The sequence below is a fragment of the Cetorhinus maximus genome, chromosome 3 (assembly GCF_964194155.1).
Source record: "Cetorhinus maximus chromosome 3, sCetMax3.hap1.1, whole genome shotgun sequence".
Classification (NCBI taxonomy): domain Eukaryota; kingdom Metazoa; phylum Chordata; class Chondrichthyes; order Lamniformes; family Cetorhinidae; genus Cetorhinus; species Cetorhinus maximus.
This window is the reverse complement of record NC_135881.1, coordinates 94333084-94350549: the sequence shown is the minus strand read 5'-3', so window position 1 is coordinate 94350549 and position 17466 is coordinate 94333084. Positions and strand designations below refer to the sequence as shown.

Here is a 17466-nt window from a genome sequence, read left to right as displayed (position 1 = left end):
TATCAGTTTCCTGACTTTGGTCAATTCCAGTGACTCGACGAACAAAATGGACTCTGTGTACAACATGTGACTTGTTTGATATAATTGTAACCAAATTACCTTTTAGCAGATTTTGATATGTTTAACATGGGAAATAATTTGTCACATTTTAAAGTTCCTATTTTGGGGTCAGGGAGGAGACCTAGAGTTAGAAAAAAATTGAATTAAAAATAAACACTTTAGAGGGTTGGGCAGAATTCTGCTGAACCTCTCCACCTACTATGTAATACTGTTTTCTAAAACCATTAATTTGAGAGATTATTGCCAAACCGCTGCCAACCACCAAACAGATGGTAATATAAAAGCAAAGCTTTAAACTTAAAAGCTTATCTACAGTAATAACCATTTATCTAATTTAGAGAGTATTGCATAGTGTTCAGGCTTTCAGTGTAATTTGGAAGGAACAATCAGGTCTCCCCTAATGCCTTGGTGCATATGACCTGGTCACAAGCTGATCCCACCAAATGTGGAACAGCAGTACTGGACAGGGTTCAGCAACCGCAATGCAAGAAAGCTGCATTTGGTATTAGGAGTTTAAATCCCAATTGCAGTTAACATCAGTATCTGCATGGCAATTTGCCTCTTCTCTGGTGGCATGGAGGAGGGAATGAAACTGTATCTGGGGCAAGCATATTGTGATCTTCCTACATAAATACAAACTCAGTGAATAACAGGGAAAACTAAATTGCATTTGTGGAGGTGACAGTGTCCCATGTTTTAAACCAACAAAGAATACTGTGGGGGTTATTTTGGTGAAAGAGTGTAAACTGGTCGTTTTTGGGTGCTCTGCTAATAAGCCATGCCTGCTTGAAAGTCTGGTTTTAGTGCACAATCTTAACAACAATAATAATGGGTTAAATTTTTAGCTTGGTGGGTGGGCACCCGACCTGACTGAGTGTAAAATGACACGCGATGACATCGGGCGTGCATCCCGACGTCATCGTACACTCGTGCGATATTTTGGTTGGTGGGTACACCCCGGAGTCGGCAGTGCGCCCGCTGACAATTAAAAGCCTAGTAAGGCTATTAAGAAGTTAATTAAATGAAATTTTTCGCTGCCCGTCCAACCTTACGGTTCACAGGCAGGTGAAAAGGCCAAGTGGCCTTTGCATGTTTTTGGAAACCTCATCCACAGATGGGATGAGGTTTCCTAAAGCAAATAAAAATCAAATAAAATCTTTATTCTTTCATTAATAACATGTCCCTGTATTCATGTGACAGACTCACATGAGGGGACTTGTTTCATTTCATCTTTATTTCTTTAATTATATTTTTTCATATGTCTTCATCTCCCTGAGGTGGCAGGAATTATATAGCGCGTGCTTGCGCTTGCCCAACTCATCGTCCTCCCCCTACCCACACAGGCAGCGCTCAGTCTTGCCGCTCGCGGTTCACGCTAGGAGGGCCTTAATTGGCCCGGCAGCATGAAATTGCCTCCCGGGCCCAATCGTAGGCAGCAGTTGGCTTCCCGACAAGGCAAAATTCTGCCCAACATCTTTAACATAGTAAAACATCCCTCGGCACTTCACAGTAGCATTTATTAAACATAATTTGAAACAGAGCCACATAAGGGGATATTGGGGCAGATGACCAAATACTTGGTCAAAAAGCTAGATGTAAAGGAATGTCTTAAAGGAGGTAGGATAAAATGGAGGCAGAGAGATTTAGGAAGGGAATTCCAGAGCTTACAGTTATGTTTCTAGGCAACTGAAGGCACAGAGACCAGTGGTGGAGACATTAAAATAAGGGGATGCTCAAGAGGCCGCTATTAGAGGAGCGCACATATCTCAGAGGGTTGTCAGGCTGGGTGAGATTAAAAAGTTAGGGAGGGGCAAAGTCATGGAGGGGCTTGAAAACAAGGCAAAGATGAGAAGTTTAAAATCACTGCATTGCTTAAATGGGAGCCAGTGTAGGTCAGCAAGTACAGGGATAGATGCAGGAACAGGACTTTGTTAGAGGCAGCTCAAAGAAAATTCACTCCATTGATACCTGCAATGGGGGGCGGGGTTATCTTGTGAAGAAAGGCTGGACAGGCTGTGCCTATATCCATTGGAGTTTAGAAGAATGAGAGAAGAGCTTATTGAAACATATAAGATCCTGAGGGAACTTGACAGGGTGAATGCTGAAAGGATGTTTCCCCTTGTGGGTGAGACTAGAACTAGGGGACACAGTTTAAAAATAGGGGACCTCCCATTTAAGACTGAGATTAGGAGAATCTTTTTGAGGGTTGTGAGTCTTTGGAACTCTCTTCACCGGAGAGCTGTGAAAGCAGGATCGTTGAATATTTTTAAGGCAGAGGTGGATAAATTCTTGACTAATAAAGGAGTCAAAGGCTATTGGAGGTAGGCAGAATGTAGAGTTGAGGCCACAATCAGATCAGCCATGATCTTATTAAATGGCAGAGCAAGCTTAAAAGGGCCAAATGCCCTATTCCTGCTCCTAATTCATGTGTTCGTATAGACTTGGTGCAATTTAGGATGTGTGCAGCCGAGTTTTGGATGACCTCAATTTTATAGAAGGTAGAAAGTTGGAGGTAGCCGGGGGTGCATTGGAATTGTCACATTGAGCAGTAACAAAGGCATGCAGGTGTGTTGAAACAACAGCAGAGTCAGGTGATATTACAGGGTGGAAATGGACAGCCTTAGTAATGGTGCAGGTATGTGGCTGGAAGTTCATTTCAAAGTCACACATGATACCAAGGTTGCGAAGTGTGTGTTGCAACCTCAGACATTGCCAGGAAGAGGGACTTTGGTCCCAATTGTTGATTACCATAATTTGAACTTGTCTGGAGATGCTAAAGTGTACACATGCTAGTTTTACACTCGACCACTGATTAGACATGATTTTCATGCAGCGGCGTATATGGACTGTACTCACCCAATGAAGGTTTGAAATTTGCTGGCTAACGCACAACAATGTGTTTCATGATGGAATGGGGCTTTAGTTTAAGTACTAGCCACTGAAATGCCTCACTGCTTCCTTAATGAACATTGGCAATGACTTAAATGGCGGTCTGCCCCTTAATGACCCTCCAATTGGCAGTTCCTAGTACAAACTTCACCTAATTCATCAAAATTTTGGTTTTGGTTTAAGACCCTGTCTTGGCCACCTTGGAGGCTGTTTGGCACCTAAAATAGTGGGGAAAATCGCTCCCCTGAATGCAGAGAAATTATAACAAAGGTTGGGGCTTTTCATATACACTCTATTTGACAGATATGTAAGGTAAACTTCACACTTTGATGCCCCAGGCACATGCCAGGTACATACATAAAGCTTTGTTTCTCCTCCTGTGCGACCTATAGTCTATCAATTTTAATGAATAGAACCCTACTAGTAAACTGTGGTTTCCTTCTTAACCCTCCATGCATGTACCAGTACCACTGTAGTGGAGAATGACACTCCATCACAACCATCAAGCTTTTCAATAAAACCATGCCAGCATTCTATGTATTTTTGTAATTGTACTTCATGTACCATTTTAAGTCTTTCAGTTTCTTCAGGATTTTGACTGGTGCCAGAGGTGATGGGTAACCTTTTTCAAATAAGTTATGGACATCCTTTTTGGATTTGTTTAATTGCTGCCCTAGGGAGGCAAATAAGAGTCAGAAAATAGGACAAAAGTATCTGGTAGGGAATTAGGAATGCCTTCAACCAGGCTGCTGAAAGAAATGTACCTATATTTTTAAACGCATTAATGTTTGGGTTGATATTTATTTTAGGAAGAAGATAGACATTGGTTGTAGTTGTATTATTAGCTTTGAATTTCTAATGTGCTATTTGTGCAGTACCCAGGCAAACATAGCATGCCAGTTACTTGCCATTACTATTTGAAAATTTTAAATTTTAAAACAGATGTTTTCTCTTTCATCATTCAGAAATTTGGTACTGATAATGAATGTTGTTGGAGGGGAAGGAAGGAAGGGAAAGCCGGAGGGCTGGCCAACCTATTGTCAATATGCTGGCTAGATGGGAAAAATTTCAACTGAATAATTCATTTTTTCCTCTTAAAAAAAAATTCTTTGAAAACCCTGATTGCAGATGCATGTCAGGTTCAAAAAATAGCAATAATTGCAGCTACTGTTTAAAATATATATTGAAAATGGGGAAACAAAGCAGTAATTCCATCTCAGATGGAGAGCCAACTGTGTAACATTGTTTGTAAATCATTTTCAATTCTGTAAAATTGCCTGCAATTTGTACCATTGAAATGAAAATCAGTGATTGTGCTGTAGTTCACTTTCAAAATAGATAGTGATTCCTCTATATCATGAGATGGTAAACACTCCATTACCTATTTAATATTCTATGCTGAGCTGCTACACTTGCCTAGGGTTTGATTGAAATGATTAAGTCCTTCTGACCCCAACTTATTCTGCCCTAAAATTCTTAATTATTCAAACTGTATGCAGTATCCATGTCTAATACATATTGCCTGTCTATGAAGAAAGAGATTTTTTTGTCGAAGTTTTTTGCCTTGCACTCATTAGGACAACTTGCAAGAAAATGCCAATGTTAGGGGAAACAACAAATTTATACTGAATGAGAAGAGAGTACGGATTGATTGGCAAATGAACTCTGATTGTTAGAGGCAATGCCATGGCGAATACACCTGTTGATGGTGACTAACAGTTAAGTGCCTAGCATTGTTTGACATTTAAACCAGGCAGCTTGACTCTGATTGGTCAAGACATTGCCCTGGGGAATGAACCAGTGAATGGCTGTCACTAATTTTGTTTAGCTGAAACAGGTGCAATGTGTGTAAATGTTCTTTCTGTTTGCAAAGAACAGGGCCCTGTGTATGAATGTATGTATATGCAAATGCACTACACTGTGAGCCTGACTTACAATATTAAATTGGTTGTCAGCATAATTCTTACCACACTGGACAACATTTGCTAAATAGTCCTCAGTCACAGAATCATGTTTAATGTTGGACACTGTGGCTGGACTTTTCCGGCCCCGCTGCGGGTGGGACCTGCCACGGGCGAGGCAGCACCCCAGCCAGAAGTCCATTGACTTGCAGTGGGACCGGAAGATTGCGATGGTGGGCGGGTGTGGAAAATCCCGCCCTGTGTCTTGAATTTTGCAAGAAGAGGCTGGTTGAGTATAGTCTGTACCTTGCCTGCTGCGAACTGTGAAAGGGACATGCTGTTTGCTACGATCCGCCAGTCTTTGGGATGTATGACCTACATACTTAGCATCACACAGGCACTGAAATTCATATAGCACATTACTCACTTGCCTTTTTGGCTTGATGGCAGCATCCTGTTAGTGGCGAATACCCTTTGTGTTGCTACTGCATAGTAGCAATGTGAAGCAGCTAGCTTCACCTGTTGCTCAAATTTTCGAGATACCTTGCCCTTCGAGGGTAATCTGAAATAAACTGGGCACTTTTCAGGGCTGAAAGTGATGGCCTTAGGCCCATTCATGAGTTTGTATGATATACAGCGTGAAATGATCTGATCAGGGTAGCCATTATCCTGCAGGATGTCTTTGATTTGCCCTATTTCAACATCAAGCTTGCATGGTGAGCAAATGGCTTGGGCCCTTTTTACAAGGTTGTCGATAAGACCAATCTTGTAGCATATACAACTGCAAGAATTCCAACACATGTATTGACCAGTGAAGATAGGCTTGCAGTAGACCATGGTAGAGAAATCCCCTGGCAGATTTCACAACCAGTACGTCAAGGAAGGGGAGTTCATTTAATTGCTCCATTTCAAAGGTGAATTTGAGCGCAGGATGGATGGAGCCCATTAAGACATGCAAGGAAACTATTACATGCAACTGCGGATTTAAATATAGCAAATGTATCATCCAAATATCAGAAATATGCAAGGGGTAGGAGGTAGGTATGATTCCATCAAAGGTACGTTACTCATGGAACCCAACAAAGATGTTTGTGAGACCTGGGCCAATCAATCAGCACTCTCTTCACATACTGTATAAATTTGTTGTTTCCCCTGATATTGGCATTTTCTTGCAAATTGTCCTGATGAGTGCAAGGCAAAAAAAAAAAGTATTTTTCAGAAATACTCAAGTTCTGTACTACCAAACAACTAATGACTATCTACACTTTGGGTTTTGTAACATCCAAAAGAATAGGGTCTTATTGTAACTGCTATTTTACTGAGTTTATTTTTGTTTCTTAAATAGAGATGGCAAAAATATGGCCAAAGATGTGGCCAATTCTGTGACGGAGATTGTATCAGAAAAGCTGGGAGTGGATACTCTGGCAGCCATGAAAATTATAGCCAACCTACGTGAAGAGAAACGTTACCTACAGGATGTCTGGAGTTAACTGCATCTGGAGAGAGGTGTATAAAGTATATTTTAAAAAAAGACTATGCCATAGAAACTAGGTACAGTGTTTAAAAAATGAAAAGCAATGTTAATTGTTGGAAGGAGTGTTAGAAAAACACTCTTCATAGACAAAAGGTTTGGGAATTTTATTTTTAAACCATCCGCACATCCTTGTCAAAGACATAATGTAGTGAACATCACTCTGACGACGTTTAGAAACAAATGATAAAAGTTAGTCAGACATCTTTTCAAATAATGCACTTTCAGATGAATTCAGATGTTTTCAACAATGCTGTTAGGAGTTGCTGCAATGTGATTTTTCTGCTCTTTGAAATGTAATAGCCCATTCTGCAGCATTTTAACTGTTTTAATGTAACCTGTTACTGTAATGTTTGACTAAAGCAATGTAAATGCATTTATTTATGCAATTTTTAAATTATGCCTTTTAAAACATTTCTATGCTAAGGTTAAGTTAGTTATGAGACAGAAGTGTAGAAGCTTCCATAGAGCTCCAGTTAGGTCTAGTGGGAAGTTATTGTTTAGATCTGCACTAAATGCCAGCATTTTCAGCACATTTACCAGTAGGTTTTGTTACACAATTCACACTTCGTTAATAAATTCTCAGGGTTAATTGCATTTTGTCATATCACTTACCTCACTGTTATTTTATTTGTTGTGCTGTCCTATTCTTTACTTTTGGCTTTGGTACCAAATTATTTTTATTCATTATATAAAAGGCAAAAATATTGCTGGAAATGCGTCTCTATGCCAATAGATAGAACATTAACTTTTGAGATCACTGGAACTATAGCCTTTGTGGACCTTCAGCAAAGGACATGCATACTCTTACTAACTTTATTTCATTATCTTTGTAGCAGCATAGCATGTGGGAGATCTTTTATTCTTGGATTCAATACTTCGATAGAATATTTGGGGAAGGCAGAACGGCAAAGATCATAATGATCCTTTGAATGTTAATCAAAGCACTTACTATGAAGTTCTGTTAGTCTTCCTTCCCCCACTCCTTGTTCTGTTAACTCTTTCAATTCAAGGATCGTGTTCCTGAGTGCTCGCCTGGAAACAGAAAAAAGTAATTTCTGTTTATGTTTGTGTTATAGTTTGTGTATTTTTATGCATGGAAAAATGTTCAAAATCTTTGTGTATTCTTTAGGTCTGCAAATTCTGCACATAAGTGCTTTACATGTGACCTCTGTTCTGTTAAAATTGTTACCATTTGATGCAGTTACACTGTAATCATCAAACAACTTGAACAATATTGGGTATAACCAGCTGAGGAGGAATTTATTTACATGCAAAATGTTTTTGGGAAAACTTTTGTTGGTTGGAAATTGAACCGCAACATTTACACTGTAGACACAATACAAAATTGAAACTAATAGCATGGTGCAAATGGCAAAGGAAAGGTGCTCTCTGTTCACTATGTTGCCTGCGGATTTTTGCAGGCTTTTGATTGACAACTTCCTGTCATTAGGCAGCTGACCCAGCTCGACATAGGGGACCTGTGGCAGGGCAGGCAACAGCATGGTTCCTCAATCAACCAGATCAAAGAATCCTCACCGAGTCAGAGGGGGAAATTTTAACCTCAGTTGGTCAGTCAGGTAGTTAAAATCTTAAAAGATTTAGACCTCTATCCCACCTATGTCCAGCTTTAATGGAGGTGGGATTGTCTGCAGTTGAGTGACAGTAGGTGCCTCCGAGGAGGCGGGTTGGCACTTTAAGTATTACAATGAGGCTTGCAGCCTCATTTTTCAACTTTTCAAATTGAACTGTGAATAGCCAGGTTTCCTGACCCACAGGGAATCCAGCAGCTAAACCCAGGTGAGGAGTGGTCAAATCCAGGAGGTAGGTTCTTTTACACCTACCTGGTGGATCAACATGCCTGGGCACCCCTGTGGTTGGGCACTTCCTTGTTCTCTACTCCCGACCCATGGTCCCCTTCTGAAGCTTCCAAACCTCACTCCCGATCAGGCTGGTTTCCATGTAAGGCACCAGTTAGTGTCGATGCGCACACACATTGGAGTTAAAACCACTATGTGCGGGGAGCCCCAACTTTTCGGTTCCCTACCCCTTACCAACCACCTCCCCAACTCACCTTGGACAGGAAACTTCAGATTTCTGCATTTAGCTGCAAAGGTGGACCCCAGAAGTTGGTGTCCAATTTACTCCATAATATCTGAGTGCTGTTAGCCTTACCATTCTTCTGAAAACAAAATCCGGACTAGCATGTTTGTAACATTTTCATATGCTTACTCTTGACACCCCTGCGCTCTCCACATTCGGAGGTAAGTAACTTTTTTCATTTTTGTAGTAGTTGTGTAGAGTAGATTTTCTAACGGGACTGGATGCTCCAGGCTTCCTCAGGATAAACCAGCCTTGTAGCAAAGACCTCAGGCAAGGTATTTGACACACTCTTTACCAATACTTGCTTTAGTTCTGCACAAAGGCCACCTCTTTTCCCTTGCCCTTACCCAGCGTGACAGGCAACAGACTCAGGGTGACCAACCATCCTGTATTTTACGTGATCGTCCCTTAATTTAATGTTTTGTCCCTCGTCCCGTTTGTTTGTTCCCCAGGGTGCCATTTATCCTGTATTTCTCAGGCAGTGACTTGGGGACTGCTGGTGAGTCTCTTCTTGCCACTGCCCTAGTATCTTTGTTTTTTGCTCATGCGCACTGTGCATAAGACCATAAGATGTAGGAGCAGAAGTAGGCCATTCAGCTCATCGAGCCTGCTCCACTATTCAATTAAATCATGGCTGATCTGATAATCCTCAACTCCACTTTCCTGCCCTTTCCCCATAACCTTTGATTCCCTTATTGATTAAAAATCTGTCTTATCTCAGCCTTGAATGTACTTAATGACCCAGCCTCTACAGCTCTCTGGTAAAGAATTCCACAGATGCACGACCCTCTGAGAGAAGAAATTCCTCCTCATCTTGGTCTTAAATGGGTGACCCCCTTACACTGAGATTATTCCCTCTGGTCCTAGACCCTCCTACAAGGGGAAACAGCCTCTCAGCATCAATCATGTCAAGCCCCCTAAGAATCTTATATGTTTCAATAAGGTTGCCTCATTCTCCTAGATGCCAATGAATAGAGGCCCAACGTACTCAACCTTTCCTCATAAGAAAATCCCTCCATACCTGGTGTCAACCTAGTGAACCTTCTCTGGACTGTCTCCAATGCCAGTATATCTCCCCTTAGATAAGGGGACCAAAATTGTTCACAGTATTCTGGCGTGGTTTAACTAGTGCCTTGTATAGTTTTAGCAAGGTTTCCCTATTTTTATACCCTATTCCCTTTGAAGTAAAGGCCAACATTTCATTTGCCTTCCATATTACCTGCTGAACGTTACCTTTTTGGGATTCATGCACTAGGACCACCAAGTCCCTCTGTGCTGCAGCTTTCTGTTCTTTCTCCATTGAAATAATATTCAGCTCCTCTATTCTTACTGCCAAAGTGCATAGCCTCACATTTTCCCACATTATATTCTATCTGCCAAGTTTTTGCCCACTCACTAAACCCTCTGTAGACTTTGTGTCATCCTCATCACTTGCCTTCCCACCTATTTTTGTGTCATCCGCAAACTTGGTGAAAGTACATTCACTCCCCTCATCTAATCATTAGTATATATTGTAAATAATTGTGGCCCCAGCACTGATCCCTGTGCACTCCACTAGTTATAGGTTGCCATCCTGAAAATGCCCCCCTTATCTCAGCTCTCTGTCTTCTATTAGTTAGCCAATCCTCTATCCATGCTAATATACTACCCCCAACACCATGGGCTCTTATCTTATTAAGTAGCCTTATGTGCAGTACCTTATCGAACGCCTTTTGGAAATCCAAACATATTACACCTACTGGTTCCCCTGCTTGTTACCTCCTCAAAGAATTCTAATAAATTTATCAGGCATGATTTCCCCTTCATGAAGCCATGCTGACTGTGTTTGATTAGATTATGATCTCTAAGTGTTCTGCTATTACATCCTTTATAATAGACTCCAACATTTTCCCAGTGACATGTTAAGCTAACTGGCCTATAGTTACCTGTTTTTTGTCTCCCTCCCTTTTTGAATATTGGCAGTTTCCCAGTCTTTTGGGATTTTTCCAGAATCTAAGGATTCTTGGAAGATTACTACCAGTGCATCCACTATCTGTGTAGCTACTACCTTTAATATCCTAATCCAGGAGACTTATCAGCCTTTAGCCCTATTAGTTTCCCTAGTACTTCTTCTCTAGTGATAGTTATTGCATTTATTCCTCCCCTCCCCTCACTGGGATATATCTTAGTTGTGAGTCAAGAACTATTTTCTTAAACGTCTGCCATTGTTCATCAACCGTCTTTTCTGCTAAACCCCTTTCCCAGTCCACTCCAGCCAACTCTGCCCTCATTCCTTTGTAATTGCCCTTATTTAAGTTTAGCACAGTTGTTTCCAACCCAAGTTTCTCACTCTCAAACTGAATGCTAAATTCAACCAGATTATGGTCACTGTTTCCTTGGGGATCTTTTACTCTGAGATCATTTATTAAACCTGCCTCATTGCACATTACCAGATCCAAAATAGCCTGATCCCTGGTTGGATCCACAACATATTGTTCTAGGAAACTGTCCCAAAAACACTGAATTCTCACTCGTGTCTACCTGTGCCAATTTGATTTTCCCAATCTACATGAAGATTAAAGTCACTGATGATTAATGTACTGCCTTTTTTACATGCCCTCATTATCTCCTGACTTATTCTCTGTCCTACAATATAGCTACTGTTAGGGGGCTTATAGACTACTCCCACCAGTGTCGTCGTCCCCTTGTTATTTCTTACCTCCACCCACATTGGATTCTACATCTTCCGATGCAAGATCATTTCTTGCTATCGTACTTATTTCATCTTGTACTAACAAAGCTACCCCACCACCCTTTCCTCCCTGCCTGTCCTTTTGAAAAGTCTCGTATTCCTAAATATTTAGTTCCCTGCTTTGATCTCCTTGTAACCATGTCTCCGTAGTGGCTATAAGGTCATATCCATTAACCTCTATTTGTGCCGTTAATTCATTTATTTTGTTCCGAATACTATTAAGTAAAGAGCCATTAATTTTGCCTTTTTTACCACTTTGTCCCCCTTTGACTCATTTGCTGCTTTTTTTTATATTTGTATGCTCTGCCTCTTCCTGTCACAATCTGGGTATCATTATCTAAATAGCTGTCCTGCAATGCTGCCATATCCTTTTGCTTTGTAAGCATATGTATCCTCTCTCCAGAACCCTCCCCCACCTCTCTCCCTCTATTTAGTTTAAAGTACTCTTTACAGCCCCAGTTATTCGATTCACCGGGACACTGGTTCCAGCGTGGTTCAAGTGAAGCCCGTCCCACCAGAACAACTCCCTTCTACCCCAATACTGGTGCCAGTGCCCCATGATCTAAAACCCATTCCTCCCACACCGATCTTTGAGCCACGCATTTAACAACTTGACTTTATTTACCCTATACCAGTTTGCCTGTGGCTGAGGTAGTAATCCCGAGATTATTACCTTGGAGGTTCTGCTTTTTAATGTAGCTCCTAACTGTTCAAATTCTTTCAACAGAACCTCCTTTCTAGTCCTATCAATGTTGTTAGTCCCAACATGGACTGCGACAACGGAATTATTCCCCTCCCACTCCCCTCTCCAGCCCTAAGGAGGTGCCCTTAACCCTGGCACTGGGCAGGCAACACAGCCTTCGGGACTCATGCTCATGTCTGCAGGGAACAGTATCTATACCCATAATTGTACTGTCCCTTACCACTACTACGTTCTATTTCCTTCCCCCACTTGAATGGCCCCCTGTACCACGGTGCTGTGGTCAGTTCGCTCATCCTCTCTGCAGTCCCTGATCTCATCCACACAGCTTGCAAGAACCTTGGACAGGACAGTTGCAAGGTCTGAGGGTCCTCAAACACTCCTCCCTGGCTCTTCATACCTACTTCACCTGCAGTCACACCCTCCTGCCCCTGATTACAAACCAAATTTGAATGAGCTAATCTGAGGGGTGTGACCATCCTCTGGAGCAAAGTGTCCAGGTAACTTTCCCTGCGCATGCACTCTGCAGATGGTTCACTTGGCCATGAGGAGGAGAGAAGAGGAGGAGAACTGGCCGATGTTGGACTGAGCAAATCTTTTTTTAAAAAAAAGTTTTAAAACACATCACGCAGAAGAGAAAACTGTCAGCAGAAGGTAATAATCTAAATCATTTTCTTACATTTCATTCTTGACTGCACATTGTCTCATTCTGTTCCTCCTCTGTAATGACCCCACTCATCGTGGTGCTCTGAGTCTCGGCCCTGAGTCCGAGCTCTGGCCCCAAGTAAGCTCTGCCCCCCCTTCCCCGGTCTTGCCTGCACCCCTCAATCCCCTTGATCAAAGTGTCCCTGACTTCTTCAGAACTGTTCGTCCTGGACACACTTCCAGTTGGATTTGTATGCATGCTTCCTGCCTACTACTTTTGTGGCTGAGGATGTGGCTACATGGCGCTACTTCTAGGCCCCGAGTCTAAGAGCTGTGAATGGACCTGCTTTGCAGCTTGATAACCAAGGATGCAATATGCTATCACCAGATGCATATAAATTTTTTTGAATTCTGAACTATTGGTACTGAGCAGGATGAAATTCCTTAATTAATTTGATTCTTTGACCAGCTTTTGGTATAATAAATTATATTGTCCACAAAACATACATTATTTGGAAGTTGAGTATTTTTGAAATGTGAGCGCATTTTCTATTCTATAAAAATTGCATTATTTATAGTGTAATATGTTAAGATAGTGGCAGAATTGTAAAAGACAGATTCTCAAATAAAATCATTCATTCAATTTTATAATCTTGCTTTTTGTCAATGTTCCTCACTTCCTCCTCCTAATTTGATAACCAAAAATAAATATCTGGATTTTAAAGTTGACCCCCAGATAGCTTAATTAAAGAGATGTTGGCGGATGAAATGAATATTCTTTTCCTCCACAGCACTGCCTACTGTAGGGTTGGCAACCAGACTCTTCAAAGTGAGTGCTTGGAATAAAGTCAACAATATGTGATCAAAGGTCACAAACCTGAAATGATAGCTCTGCTTTTTCTCCCTGCAGCTGCAGCCAAACCTGCTGAATATTTCTAGCATTTTCTGTGTTATTAGTGATGAAGGTAATTAGGGATGGGCAATGAATGCTGGCCTAGCCAGCAACATCCACATCCCATGAACAAATTTAAAAAAAAAGCAACTTTTCACTCCTCCAGGAGTAAGTATGTCGAGCAGGTCTGATTTGCATATTTAACTTCTACAGACGGTATAATGAGGAAACTGCTCACTATTCCAGGATCAACCTGGCATACAAAGATAACCCCTGACTACTTTGCTGCACTGCAAGCTGCCTTCTTAAACCCCTCTCCCCATACTCTCCGCCCTCATCTCCAACACTAAGTGCAAAGAGCTCATGGACTGCTTTGATCTTCATGACAATCAGTTGCCTCAGATGTGTCCCTCCCTTCCACTAGCCCACCTGGCCAAACATGCCCTCTGAGTTCGTCAGTGAGACCCACCTCCAGTACCTTCAATCCCATTCCTACTAAACTGCTGACCACCCAACTTTCCCTCCTCGTCCCCACGTCAGCCAATATTGTAAATGGTTGTCTCTCTTAAGGTGCTGTCCCTCCTTTAAATCTGCTGTCATCATCCCTCACCTCAATAAACAAGCCCTTGACACCAGCGTCATGCTAACTACTGACCTACCTCCAAACTCCCTTTCCTTTCAAGTCTTTGAATGTGGTGTTGTCTCAAATCCATTCACATCTTTCCTAGCGCTTCATATTGGAATCTTGCTACAGTACTTGTCATAAATACTTTAATCACAGCAAATGGCTCATCTTCAAGGACTAAGAACATTCTGGAAGAACTTGTTTTTAAAAAGACTTATGTTCTTCAAAAGCTCCAGACCCAGTCGAAAGCAAAAAGTGAATGGAAGATGCCCCAAAGTGGCTCTATGTTCTGAAATTGACTGCAAGTTTTCTGCAAAGCCTGCCTGAAAAGTAGTGCAAGACTCCGATTGTTCGCAGACCAGTGCTGAGAACCACATGTATAATCCAGACACCATTTCAAGGACTCATCATATACCCTTTTCCCTTGAACCATTGATTTTTAACCTTTCGTTTATTTTGGGTTTTTTTTTTGGTGTATGTATGTATGAGAACGAGAGAGTTAGGGTACTTAGAGTAATTATTATACTTTCATATTTCATACTTTGTTAATGTTTTGCCTTCTACTTGACAAGTCTGGTTTTATAATAAACTAATGATTTTGTTGTTTATTGAAAACCTGGGCATTGCGTGCTCATTCTGAGAATCATAGGTAAAGCACATGTTTGGCCAAATAGCTAGCTGGAGAAATCATTTAAATATGTGTTGTGACCTGTGGAGTAGTGGAAGTAGAGACAGACTGTGCACTCCCATCTTGTAAACGACATCTTATATGACTGATGAAGGTAAACTTGTCCCCTCCTTTACCTGTTGTAGCCTTTGATATGGTTGACTACACCATCCTCCTTCAATACCTCTCCACTGTTACCCAGCTGGCTGGGGCTGCTCTCACCTGGTTCCATTCATATCTATATAATCACAGCCAGAGAGTCACTCGCATGGCTTCTCTTTCTGCTCCTACACCATTACCTTTAGTGTCCCTTGAGAATCTATCCTTGGTCATCTTTTTCCCATCTACAGACTACCCCACAGTGACATCATCCAAAACCATAATGTTAGTTTTCACATATACACTGGCAACACCCAGTTCTGCCTCATCACCACCTCTTGCGGCTTCAACATTGCTAAGTTATCAGATTGCTTACCAGACATACGGTGCTGGATGAGCAGAAATTTCCTTCAATTAAATATTGGAAAGACTGAAGTCATTGCTTTAAGTCCCTGCTTCAAGCTCTGTTCCCTAGCTACTGACTCTGTTCCTTCTCCCTGGCAACAGTCTGAGATCAAGCCAGCCTATCTGCAACCTTATCAGATTTGACCTTGAGATTTGTTGTGTTAAAAATTGTCAGTTTAGTGCCAGTTTTGTGTTGTGGAAACAGAGTACAAAAGACTAAATTTTCTACACTGAGTTGAATGCAGCTTCCAAAGATGAAAGACCATTGCCTAATCCTAATCGAGAGAACGATAGCATATTGGTATTGTTGCTGGACTAGTAATCCAGACACCTAGGGTAATGCTCTGGGGACCAGGGTCCGAATCCCACCATGGCAGATGGTGGAATTTAAATTCAATAAAAATCTGGAATTAAAAGTCTAATGATGACCATGAAACCATTGTAAAAACCCATCTGGCTCACTAATGTGGTTGACTCTTAATTGCCCCCTGAAATGGCCTAGCATGCCACTCAGTTGTAACAAACCGCTACAAAGCCACAAGAAAGGAATCAAACCATACGGACCACCCAGCATCGATGTAGGCACCAGACATGACAACAGCAATCGTAGCCCCATTGACCCAGCATTACTGCCAAAATTGGGAGAGCTGTCTCACAGACTAGTCAAGCAACAGCCTGAAAATAGTGATCCTTACAGAATCATACCTTACAGATAAAGTCCCAGACACCACCTCCCGCTGGTAGGACAGACCCAGCAGAAGTGGCAGCACAATGGTATACAGGCGCGAGGGAGTTGCCCTGGGAGTCATCAACATTGACTCTGGACTCCCCATGAAGTCTCACGGCATCAGGTCAAACGTAGGCGAGGAAACCTCCTGCTGGTTACCACGTACTGCCCTCCCTCAGCTGATAAGTCAGTGCTCCTCCATGTTGAACATCTCTTGGAAGAAGCACTGAGTGTGGCAAGGGTGCAGAATGTAATCTGGGTGGGGGACTTCAATGTCCATCACCATGAGTGGCTCAGTAGCACCACTACTGACCGAGCTGGCCGAGTCCTAAATGACAGCTGCTAGACTGGGTCTGTGGCAAGTGGTGAGGGAACCAACAAGGGGGAAAAACATACTTGACCTTATCCTCATCAACCTGCCTGCTGCAGATGCATCTGTCCATGAAGTGACTGCCGCACAGTCATTGTGGAGACTAAGTCCTTTCTTATTGAGGATACCATCCTATTGTGTGGCACTGCCACTGTGCTAAATGGGATAAATTTTGAACAGATCTAGCAACTCAAGGCTGGGCATCCATGAGGCGCTGTGGGCCATCAGCAGCAGCAGGATTATACTCAAACACATTCTGTAACCTTATGGCCTGGCATATCCCCCACTCTACCATTACCATCAAGCCAGGGGATCAACCCTGGTTCAATGAAGAGTACAGGAGGGCATGCCAGGAGCAGAACCAGGCAAACCTAAAAATGAGGTGCCAATCTAGTGAAGCTATAACACAGGACTACTCGTGTGCCAAACAGCATAAGCAGCAAGTGATAGACAAAGCTAAGCGATCTGACAACCAATGGATCAGATCTAAATTCTGCAGTCCAGTCAAGAATGGTGGTGGACAATTAAACAACTCACTGGAGAAGAAGGCTCCACAAATATCCCCATCCTCAATGATGGAGGAGCCCAGCACAGCAGTGCAAAAGATAAGGCTGAAGCATTTGCTACAATCTTCAGCCAGAAATGCTGAGTGGATGGTCCATCTTGGGCTCCTCCGGAGGTCCCCAGCATCACGGATGGCAGTCTTCAGGTAATTCGATTCACTCCACGTGAAGTCGAGAAAAGGCTGAAGGCACTGGATACTCAAAGGCTATGGGCCCTGACAATATTCCGGCAATAGAACTGAAGACTTGTGCTCCAGAACTTGTTGCTCCCCTAGCCAAGTTGTTCCAGTACAGCTACAACACTGGCATCTACCCAGCTATGTGGCAAATTGCCCAGGTATGTCCTGCACACAAAAAGCAGGACAAATCCAACCCGGCCAATTACTGCCCCATTAGCCTACTCTCAATCATCAGTAAAGCAATGGAAGGGATCATCAACAGTGCTATAAAGCAGCATTTGCTTAGCAATAACCTGCTCACTGATGCCCAGTTTGGGTTCCGCCAGGGTCACTTAGCTCCTGACCTCATTACAGTCTTAGTTCAAACGTGGACGAAAGA

The 17466-nt window shown here is 42.2% G+C and overlaps 1 protein-coding gene across 3 annotated transcripts in view; it reads left to right on the top strand.

Moving 5' to 3' along the window:
* The window catches only part of mtrr (5-methyltetrahydrofolate-homocysteine methyltransferase reductase), a 119241-nt gene extending 106030 nt beyond the window's left edge, over positions 1 to 13211 (top strand). For all 3 annotated transcript variants that reach the window (XM_078538734.1, XM_078538733.1, XM_078538732.1), the window contains one exon: positions 6196 to 13211. In XM_078538734.1, the coding sequence (XP_078394860.1) occupies positions 6196 to 6340 (145 nt within the window). In that variant the 3' untranslated portion in view covers positions 6341 to 13211. The remainder of the gene's footprint in view (positions 1 to 6195) is intronic.
* The last annotated feature ends 4255 nt before the right edge of the window (positions 13212 to 17466 follow it).